Source organism: Nestor notabilis, unplaced genomic scaffold, assembly GCF_000696875.1.
Source record: "Nestor notabilis isolate BGI_N333 unplaced genomic scaffold, ASM69687v1 scaffold10937, whole genome shotgun sequence".
In the NCBI taxonomy this organism is placed as follows: domain Eukaryota; kingdom Metazoa; phylum Chordata; class Aves; order Psittaciformes; family Psittacidae; genus Nestor; species Nestor notabilis.
Window position 1 is genome coordinate 45787 of NW_009936349.1, and position 10023 is coordinate 55809.

Sequence of the window (10023 nt, forward strand, 5' to 3'; positions counted from 1 at the left end):
AGGAAGCACAAGTGTGTTGCGTGAGGAAGGGGAAAAAAACAGGTGAAAACTTCAGATTTCATATTTTCCTTCTTCCTTGTCAGGACTCCAGAATCACCCATTCAGATTTGACCCTGAGGCTCCCATGGATGCAGGAGGATGCCCAGGAGACCCTCAACATCCAGCCTGATGGGAGTGCCCTGACTTCACCCACTGCCACCGAGATGCCATCAGCTGAGGAGGAGATCAGCCTCTCTATCGAGGAGGAAGGCTTTGAGCTGTTGAACTCCACCTATAACAAAATCACTGGCCCTGGCAGGCCAGGGCTCAGCAGGGCCAGCCCAGGGGTTGCTGGTAGCTCCGGTGAGTCCAGAGTCATAGAATGGTTTGAGTTGGAAGGGACGTTAAAACTCCTTCAGTTCCAACCCCCTGCCACAGGCAGAGACACCTTCCACTAGAGCAGGTTGCTCCAAGCCCCTGTGTCCAACGTGGCCTTGAACACTGCCAGGGATGGGGCAGCCACAGCTTCTCTGGGCACCCTGTGCCAGCACCTCAGCACCCTCACAGGGAAGAGTTTCTTCCTTATATCTAACCTGAACGTCCCCTGTTTCAGTTTGAACCCATCACCCCGTTTCCTGTCACTCCAGTCCCTGATGAAGGTTCCTCTCCAGCATCCTTGTAGCCCCCTTCACACACTGGAAGCTGCTCTGAGGTCTCCACACAGCTTCTTTTCTCCAGGCTGAACAGCCTCAACGTTCTCAGCCTGTCTTTCACCATGCTACCAGGGTACATGATGGTGCTTTTATCCACCCAGGCTCCACCATAAAAATACTGAGAGCAGCCAAGAAGGAGCGTGCCTCTGACCCCTGGGAGGAGAATGTCACCACAGAGAAGCAGATGGGTGATGTGAGGACCCAGCAGGAGCTCCTGCCCAGCAAACCTGACGATGCCATCACTGACCTGGACGTGTCTGCCACCTTCATCAAGGTCTCCCCATTGCCACGTCAGGGAGCTGCCCCCAAAGGAAACATGCCCAAAGGTCCCTTTGGGTTGGGGTCAGCAGCAGGTCTCCTGGAGCATCCTCCATCAGCAGCCAGCCCTGTTATCCCAGGGCTTGGGGACAGCACTGCCAACCTGGGACACCCTGTGTCACCGGTGGCACATGGGCAGCAGGGTCACATCAAGCCGGGACCACCAGGGCTGCCAGGACCACCAGGGCTGCCGGTGAGTGCTGGAGGGCTGGGATGGGTGGTCGTGGTGCTGCTTCCCCTCCAGAGCAGGTGATGGGCGCAGGTTGCTGGGCAGGGAAATATCTGCGCAGGCAGCATGGGGCTGTGCACCAGCCTGGCCCTTGGAGGAGGTTTTTTGATGTCCCTGAAGAAGCTCCAGTGGCAAGTGGAGAGTAGAAGCTGATTCTGTTGTCCCCTTCCATAGAGATTAGTCTCAAGTCATTTAACCATGTAGTCGGCTTTCATTTTACCCTGGATCTTTAATGTTCCTTCCAAACCAAACCTCCATGACTCTATGGTCCTGCCCAGAAGCAGGCTGAAATGCTCAGTGTGGGGCCAAGCCACCTCTCCAGCCCCTGTCCCTACAGCAAACCCCAGACATCAGTCCATGGACCTGCTGGCATCACTGTCCATCACTTCTCTACCTCTGCAATGTCCCCAAATTTGTAGTGGTTCAAAGCAGAGCACTGAATTTGACTTGAGATAAGGTTTGATTGTTTGTCAGCTTGTTCGTTCATCATAGTGGATGAAAAATGAAATTGAAAAGGAAAAGGTAAGCATAGAACAGATAAGACTTCATAGAGGTTCTCAGTCTTCATTGGGAAATAGCTGAAAATGCTTTTATATATTTTCATAGAATCCCAGCCTGGTTTGGGTTGGAAGGGACCTTAAAGCTCCTCCAGCTCCAACCCCTGCCCCGGGCAGGGACACCTTCCACTAGAGCAGGTTGCTCCAAGCCCCTGTGTCCAACCTGGCCTTGAACACTGCCAGGGATGGGGCAGCCACAGCTTCTCTGGGCACCCTGTGCCAGCGCCTCCGCACCCTCCCAGGGAAGAGCTTCTGCCTCAGAGCTCATCTCAATCTCCCCTCTGGCAGGTTAAAGCCATTCCCCTTGTCCTGGACCTACATCCCTTGTCCAAGGTTTTTCCCCACATTTGTTTCTTCTGCTAAAATTATTTCCTTAATTTGGTTATAATTTCTTAACAACTCCTCTAGAAAGTTACAGTTCCGTTACCCTGCCCCTGCCAGAAGTGACCATGGGCACCTTCTCCTTCCCCCTAGGCAGACACCTGCATAAAAGCCCTTTGGGATGCCCCAAGCTCAGGGCTGCCCTGTAGCTTCATCCAGACACTGCAGGGCAGGGCTCTATGCATGGCTCTTTGTGGCTGTGTTTGAGAGACCTGGCAATAAATTCATCATCAATGAGACAGGCTTCATAGGATACCAGTTAATTTTGGGGCTGCCAGCTTCCCCCTCAAATCATTTCTTTGCTGCTGCAGAGACTGCCTGAAAAATAGAAGGAAATGGCAAAAAGAACAGATGGTGAAGGGTGAAATAATCCCGGGTGTGGAGGAAACCACACAGCATTTGACAGCTCTGCTGTCACCAGGGTGAGGATGGGACCCAGCCTGGAGGGTCTGGGCACATAGAGCCTGTTTTGGGGATGCTCCCAGCCCAGGCACCCTGAATTAAGTGGATAGATGATGGCACAGGGTGCCCAGAGAAGCTGTGGCTGCCCCATCCCTGGCAGTGTTAAAGGCCAGGTTGGATACAGGGGCTTGGAGCAACCTGCTCTAGTGGAAGGTGTCCCTGCCCCTGGCAGGGGTTGGAACTGGAGGAGCTCTAAGGTCTTTTCCAGCACAAACCAGCATCCCCCAGTGCCAAAGCTGCTTCTGGCCATGTAGCTTGACCTTTATACCCATCCTATCAGCACAGGGTGGTGAGGGCTGGCTGCAGCAGGGATGTAATGTGACTGTGCTGGGGTGGGGATGACTCCATGTGGATTCCCAGGCTAGGACAAAGTTTGCAAGCTCAGAACAAAAAGCAGCTGTAACTGAAGCCATCAGATCTGCAGGTCTGCAGCAGACATGCAGTAGATGCTGCGCTGCAGCCCAGCATGCTCTCAGTCTCTGCTGACATCTTCCAGATGGATTTCTTTATCAAGCAAAGCCAGGATCTCTGTCTGACTCTGTTCCTGTCCAGACAAATGCTTTGGTGAGCCCTAAAGTGGGGTCATTGCTTGGCTCAATGTGCACTTTTGCCTAGAGAGGGGATAGATCAGATCTTACACAAGCCACAGATGTTTGCATTCTCCTCCAAACTACTGTGTGAGCATGTGGCCCTCATCCAGCTTTATGGGATTGTTTCCTAACACCTTCCCTTTCCACACCAGATGTCAGGAAATTCGCTTCTGCACCCTGGAGTTATGGTGTGGGGCACTTCTGTGACAGATGCTGAGCAGACCAGGGGAGTGGGAAGGAGGCAGCATCAAATAGGGTGCAGTTTCCACCCCACCACAATTTGGGATGTTTCTTTGAGACTTGCTTTAGCTTAGTTCCTGCTTCCCTGGGACCAGGATGGCCATAGCAGGGGTCACCCAGCCACTGTAGGATACCCCCTGGCTGTTGGGGTCTCCCTTCAGGGTGAGACAGCTCTTCTCCTTTGCCTTTCAGGGCTGTCCTGGGAGACGTGGATTGGTGGGACCCAAAGGAGACAAAGTGAGTATCCAAAAACATGGGGTGTAGAGTCTGCGGTGAATACACAGATGGTTTGGGTTGGTTTGAATGGTTTTCATCAAGAGGGCACTGTGGGATTCTGAAGCTGCTTCTGGTGGCCCTCAGTGTGCATTTGGAAGAGGAAAGAACTGTTGTAACCGCGTATTTTAAGCCCAAGCTCAGGACTGAGCTGACTGGACAAGATGCTATCCATCTTTCCCCTGAGCCACCTAATGGCTCTGCAAAGGCAGCAGAGCAGGGAAATGAAGCAGCTTTAGCTCAGGTCACCTGGAGGAGGGATGCTGCTGTGTCCCTGTGTCCACCCTCTCTGTATCTACCAGCTCATCTTGGAGGGCCATGTCTTCCAGCACCATGTTGGGCAGACCCAGCCTGTCCTTCCTGCTCTGGGTGCACAGAGCCCTGCATGGCACAGCTTGGTCTCCTGCTGCACACAGCACCGTCCAGTGCACTGACAGATGCTTGGAGATGCCCTGGACTAAGGGAGGTGCCTCAGTGTCCTCATCAGTAAAACGGCATGAGTGTTCCCAACCACCCTCGCATGGGAGTTTCCATCTTTCCCAAGCTGTAGAGGGGCAAACTCCTTGCTCCACAAGCCATGCTACTTCTGTGTGCATTGGCTTCGGCACTTAGATGGGTCTGGGCACGTCTCAGAAGCTCCTTCCTTTTGCTTTCCCTGGCACCAGGGTTATTTAAGACCTTAAGAGCTGGTTTGAACCCAGGAACATGCTTAGGCCCTGGCTCCACTTAGAGGCTGACTTGAGTGTCCAGCCTGTGTTGACTGTTAGAGTGGCTTTAAGGAGCTGCCTTTCTCTCCGCAGGGGTACCCCGGCGCCGTGGGGCGCACAGGCCTCCCGGGTGACCCAGGCCCCATGGGCATCCCTGGTGTTCCCACTATCGTGCTCTGGAGGAACTCCAGGGAGGACTGGCAGACCTTCACGGTGAGTTACAGCCTCGCTGCACAGCCACTTGGGGAGCTCCATGTCCAAATCCTCACCAGTTCCTGCTCTGCTGGGATGAGAGCTGGGAGAAAGGGTTCCCGGTGGTTGGAGGTTCTTAATCTGTTGGGATACAGGTGTAGCTCACTGGGAATGACTCTGTAGGCAGATGAAATGGGATCAATGTGCAGCCCATTTACACCCCTATGCTCACACAGCCATTCCCCTGTGACTGATTGGGAGATCTTGGGTCCCTGTGGTCCACATGCAAGTCCATTACCTCCCTAGGGCAGCTCATGCCCTACCTCTGTAGGACAGGAACAAAGAAGGTCTTAAATCATGCAGAAAGCAGCTCCTTTCCTGCTCTGCATTGCTGGTTACAAAGCATTGCTCCTGCTTTCCACCATATCGTAGAGTCACAGACTGGTTTGTGTTGAAGGGACCTTAAAGCTTATCCAGCTCCTACCCCCTGTCATAGGCAGGGACCCCTTCCATTAGAGCAGGTTGCTCCAAGCCCCATCCCTGCTGTGTGCCATGGCTCTGGCTCACAGGGTTTGTGCCCATCCAGCTTCTTGCCAAGATGAGATACTTCCTTACCCAAACCCTGCTGCTGTGGGGACAGTGCTTGAGGTGCTGCAGAACTCCCTGCCCTGTGGGAGCAATCACTGCAATGACCCAGCAATCCTCATCCCCATAGCGACTGCTGTGATTTAGCTTTGTTTCAAACCCCTCTCGAGCCTTCCCTGGGCCAGGCAGGGCAGCAGCCAAAGGCACTGGGTTACTAGTGCCTGAGGCACTTCACCACCCTGGGGCTGGAGCTCCTTGGAACAGGGATGCATTGTGCATCTGCAGTGTCCCTCCAATGGGACTGCAGCCTGTCCAGATAGTATCATCTGCTCCAAGCAGAGGCCGGGGGGTGGCCTGCAAAGCAAGTTGGTGCCAGGGGCACAGTAATGGGCCAGGTTCAATGTTCCAGCCCTCTAAAAACTTCAAAGACCTTGGGCAGGACATTTGACTTCAACTCATTCATCTGTGAATGCACACTCTGCTCCAGGGCAGATGCCTTCAGTGCTGGCCAGAGGATACAGTGAGGAGCACCTCTGCTCTGCCAGCTGTGCACCATGATGCTGGCTGGAAGTAGGAGCTGGGGAGTGGTCCTGTGCTGCTCCGAGCTTGGATTGCCCAAGCAGAGCCCTTGGGCCAGCCCTGCCTGTTCAGTTTGGCATGGGATTGGATCAAAGCAGCTGCAGAAGATCAATACCTGCCATCGCAGAGGTCAGATTCCTCCTAGGAAGCATGGGAAAGCTGATCATTGGGAGAATCTTGGTTGACCTGTAGGACCTCCATGTTCTCCTGGCCTCCTGCTGCCCTAGAACTGGTGCTGTGCTGTTATCAGTGCTCATATAACTATTGCAGGCATACAGTGCTGGGGACCAGAGCAAACAGGGGTAGGAGAGGGTGAGCTGTGTGAAACCGGCAGTGCCAGAGCACATCCCTATGCCTGTGCCAGGGCAATCTCCTTCCCAGGGTGTTTGGGGCAGACATCAGCATAATCCCATGGTCAGGACACAGTCACAGCCCTTTGCAGGGCTATTTGTGCTCTTTGCTCTGCACACTCACTCAGAATTATCTATTTTTCCCTGCCTCTATTTGTAAAGGGGTCTCAGGCTTTTTTCTTCCACAGGAAGCAACACTCATGCCTATGGATGTTGCCGTGTACCGCGATTCCTTTGGCGTAGCACCACCTTCGATGCTGAAGTGTTGGGAATGCTGCAGGGAGCAGATGGGCTGCTCTGTGTTTGGGAAGGAGCTGGAGGGCTCCCGGGGACTGGATGTTGGCTCGTGGCCCAGGGCTTTTGGCAAGGAGCCGATCTGGAGGGGAAGGAGGTGTCTGGCAAGGAGCGCCCACAGCCTCACTGGGCGCTGTGTCTGTGCCCCACTGAGCCCGGTGGCAGGAAACAGGAGTGCTAAACATGGTCTGGGCTTTGCTAAACTGGGTTGGGATAGCACAGGGGGCAAAGCTGATGCTGGCAGCTGGGGGGGGGGAGGGTGTCTGCTTCTGCAGCCCCCTATGACTTACGAAAGGGGTGGAGAAATGTGGCTTGGAACAGGGCTGCTGTTGTGAACAGAGGGATTGTGATCAGAGGGCTACAGGGGTTTGTCGTTGGCTCAGCCTTTGGGTGTGCAAGTCAGAGGAGCCACCTCTCAGCCTGGGGCATGTAATGCAGTGTGATGGGCTGGGAAACAAGGGACGCCAGTGACTGTCCCAGAGCAGTTACAGCTGTTGGGATGCTTAATAGCTGCTTCTTTCCCATCCCGGTGGAACAAGCCATGGGAACTGAGCAAAGCAAGATGGATGTGGAGCTGCTTGAGCAAGTCCAGAGGAGGCCACGGAGCTGCTGCAAGGGCTGGAGCAGCTCTGCTCTGGAGCCAGGCTGAGAGAGCTGGGCTGGGGCAGCTGGAGAAGAGAAGGCTCCTGAAGGGGATACCTTAGAGCAGCTCCAGTGCCTAAAGGGGCTCCAGGAAACCTGGAGAGGGGCTTTGGACAAGGAGGAGCTGCACAGGAGGACAGATCCATAGGGGATCTCTCCCCATCTTCCATCCCCTACTCACCATCCCTCCTCCCATCACCCCGCTCCCCCTAAGCAGAGCTGCAGCAGCAAAGCACTGACTGTTTCCAACTGTAGCTGCAGAAGGCAGATAATTCTCTCCCCTCTCCTTGGCATCTGGAGCTCTGAAATACGAGTTCACATCTCCAGTGGGAGTTTTTAACCCCCTCTTTTTAAAAGGTTGGGGTTTTTTATTTGAAGCCTAATGAAATAATATCCTGTCCCGAGTGAATCTGAGTTCACGGATTCCTGAGACAAGGCAGAAGCATTGGCCATGCTCCAACCCCCAAACCCAGTTTGTCTGAGCAGCTTTTGAGGGAAATGAGAACTGGCTGGACAGGAAGACCATGGCCTGGCCCTGGCAAGGGCTGCACCCATTTGCTCATGATAACCAAACTGGGATCGACTGGAAAGGAACAGAGGTGCCTGGTGTGGTGTTCAAGCAGTTCAACGCATCCATCTATCATCCACCCCCCAGCACCCTGCTCATTATTAGAAACATTCCCATACGTTGAAAGCTCTGTGTTTAGTTTGGATAATGAGTTCCTTGGCTCCTTCCCTTCTCTCCCTTCTGGTATCTTTGGAAGGGGGACAGGAGGGGGGTTCCCAGCACCCCAAAGCCTAAAGCTGGGGAGCACGTGGAAATCCTGCCCCTCCAGCTACTTCAGACTGGGATGATGAACAAAGAGGGGGATTTTCTTTGCCTTTCATGCAAGGCAGGGTTTGGAGGAGCTGCCGGGACCATGTGTCTGGGCTCACCATGGGGAGGAGGAGGAGGAAAGATGGGGTTTGACTCCTGTGTGTCTGTGGTTTGTGCTGCTGGGAGGATGGCTGGAGATGTGCTGGAGAAGTATTGGAGATAGGGGTCTACAAGGATGCTGGAGAGGGGCTCTTCTTCAGGGACTGCAGTGATAGGACAAGGGGTGATGGGTTCAAACTGAAACAGGGGAGGTTCAGGTTAGATATAAGGAAGAAACTCTTCCCTGTGAGGGTGCTGAGGTGCTGGCACAGGGTGTCCAGAGAAGCTGTGGCTGCCCCATCCCTGGCAGTGTTCAAGGCCAGCTTGGACACAGGGGCTTGGAGCAACCTGCTCTAGTGGAAGGTGTCCCTGCCTGTGGCAGGGGGTTGGAACTGGATGAGTTTTAAGGTCCCTTCCAACACAAACCAGGCTGGGATTCTGTGTGTTGCAGATGTGTTGGAGATAGATAGACGTCATTTTGTTTCCTTGCCATCACTCAAAACTTGGGGGTAGGTGGCTTGGAAGTGTGTGGAGAAGATGCTGCTCTGTGAGATTTCGGGATCTTTATGTTGACTTTGAAGTACAACAGGATTAGCTGTGATTGTTACTGGATTATTTTACTCTGTGGTTTTTGGGTGGGCTTTTTCCCTTCTCTGTGGTTATCTGGCCTCCTAACCAATTGGAAGAAGATGAAAGATTTGCTTGCTGGGAGCATCAAGGAGAAAGCCTCTTGCCATGACTGCTCCAGGGATTTGGATTGGGCTGGTTGGGATGAGTTTTTGCACCTGGGACAAACTGCAGTGTGAAAACAGCAGATTTAGTCCAGCCTGGGCTAAGGATGATGGTACCTGCACTCACCAACACCACATTGACAACCTCTACCCATGCAAAATGTGTCCCAAGGCTGCTGTGGGAATACGTGGGGGAGACGAACTGCAGCAGACTTCAGAAGTGAGCTCTTTTGTCTTAATTTGCTGATAAGGCCAAGATAGTTCCTTCTCTCTTACACATTGTCCTCAGATTAAGCCTTCTCTTGTGACTTGAATACACATGGTATAAAAAGAATCAGTGAATTAGAGGTTTACTTTATTGCTTTGTCCTCCCAAGCAGTGGGAAAAATACTTGGAAGAAGCAAAAATGGATTTAGGACTTATTTATTTATTACAATTTGCTTTTTTCCCCACTCTCCTTTCAGCAATCATCATTTTACCAGCTTCTGCATGCAGGCTGGCCGGTGAGTATTCCTCTGAAGTACCTTATTCTGTGCTTTGGGTTTTCTCCTGGCTTGCATTTTCTTCTCTCCAATCCCTTTACCAATGAGGTGTGCTTTACCAGTGTTCATCTCTTTTAATGCAGAGGAAACCCGGAGCCCCTGGGCCCCCAGGACATCCAGGGAGAACAGGAGCACCTGTAAGTAAGAAATCCCCATGTCCTCTGTGCAGTTGGATGATGCTTGACTCCCCTGCCCGGGGCAGCTTGCAGAGTCCATGTCCCCAGTCACTTGCACTGGGCTGCCCTGGAAAAGGTCTGTTTCTGGTGGCTCCTGGCATGCTGTAATTAAGTGCCTTGGAATTGGGTTTCAAATAAGCCTCATGGCTTGTCTGCTTCCCACCAGAACCCAGATGATGGATGATACCAGACTCCCTGGGTTGCTTTGGCAGATGCAGCGTCTGTCTCTGCCAGCTGAAGGGTGCTAGCTTATCTTCCCCAGGGAATCCTGTGTTTGGATGGGGATCATTTGGAACTCTCACAGAGGCACAAAATCAAGCCAGGGAATGGCTGATTGTCGAGGTTTAAGCCCAGCTGGTAACTCAGAACTACGCAGCCGCTCGCTCACTCCCCCGCCTTTTCCTTCCTCCCCCCGCTCCCGGAGGGATGGGGAGGAGAATCAGAGGAATGTAACTCCCACGGGTTGAGATAACAGCTCTCCAGTAACTAAGGTATAATACAAACCACTACTGCTACCAATAATAATGATAAGAGGAATAACAAGGGGAGAGGATACAATTGCTCAGC

The 10023-nt window shown here is 53.0% G+C and overlaps 1 protein-coding gene across 1 annotated transcript in view; it reads left to right on the forward strand.

The window, feature by feature from the left end:
* Positions 1-10023, forward strand: part of LOC104408648 (collagen alpha-2(XI) chain-like) — a gene marked incomplete at both ends in the record, with an annotated part of 53599 nt that overhangs the window by 16570 nt on the left and 27006 nt on the right. Inside the window, 5 exons of the mRNA XM_010018306.1 lie at positions 135-342; positions 794-966; positions 3662-3706; positions 4543-4662; positions 9203-9241. Of these exons, the coding sequence (XP_010016608.1) occupies positions 135-342; positions 794-966; positions 3662-3706; positions 4543-4662; positions 9203-9241 (585 nt within the window). The remainder of the gene's footprint in view (positions 1-134; positions 343-793; positions 967-3661; positions 3707-4542; positions 4663-9202; positions 9242-10023) is intronic.